Raw genomic sequence first — 628 nt, forward strand, 5'->3', positions numbered from 1 at the left:
ACCTGCTCTTGCAGTTTCTGCAGCAGCAGCAGCAGCAGCAGCAACAGCAGCAGCAGCAGCAGCAGCAGCAGCAGCAGGATATAAATATATATATTTGGGGTGTATACGCAGGTTCAGATTCAGAGTTCTATGAAGAAGAGGAGACACCTGTCTCCGTTGCTGATATTATAAACGAGCAAGACAGACTAGATAGAGAACAGGCAAGCTGCTGCTGCTGCTGCTGCTGCTGTTGCTGCTGCTGCTGTTGTTGTTGTTGCTGCTGTTGTTGTTGTTGTCGTTGTTGCTGCTGCTGCTGCTAGTTGTGCTGCTGCTGCTGTTTCTGCTGTTGGTATTTCTGGTGCTGCTGCTGCTGTTTGTCTTGCTGTTGCTCCTACAGTTATTGCTGCTGCTGCTGCTGCTTCTCAGCAGCAGCAACAGCAGCAGCAGCAGCAGCAGCAGCAGCAACTTCAGCAGCAGTTGCTGCTGTTTGTTTTTGTTTGTTTCAGGGAACAGCAGAAACACCAACAGCAGAAGCAGCAATGATGGCTGCGTTTAATCAGCTGCCGCTGGAAACAGTTAGCTGCTGCTGCTGCTGCTGCTGCTGCTGCTGCTGCTGTTGCTGCTGCTGCTGCTGTTGCTGCTGTTGCTG

At 51.4% G+C, this 628-nt stretch overlaps 1 protein-coding gene across 1 annotated transcript in view; it reads right to left on the reverse strand.

The window, feature by feature from the left end:
- The window catches only part of EMH_0016810 (uncharacterized protein), a gene marked incomplete at both ends in the record, with an annotated part of 2812 nt that overhangs the window by 537 nt on the left and 1647 nt on the right, over positions 1-628 (reverse strand). The window contains 2 exons of the mRNA XM_013500737.1: positions 1-5; positions 554-626. Coding sequence (XP_013356191.1) covers positions 1-5; positions 554-626 — 78 coding nt within the window. The remainder of the gene's footprint in view (positions 6-553; positions 627-628) is intronic.

This window comes from Eimeria mitis, genomic scaffold (assembly GCF_000499745.2).
Source record: "Eimeria mitis Houghton genomic scaffold, Emh_scaff579, whole genome shotgun sequence".
Taxonomy (NCBI): Eukaryota; Apicomplexa; class Conoidasida; order Eucoccidiorida; family Eimeriidae; genus Eimeria; species Eimeria mitis.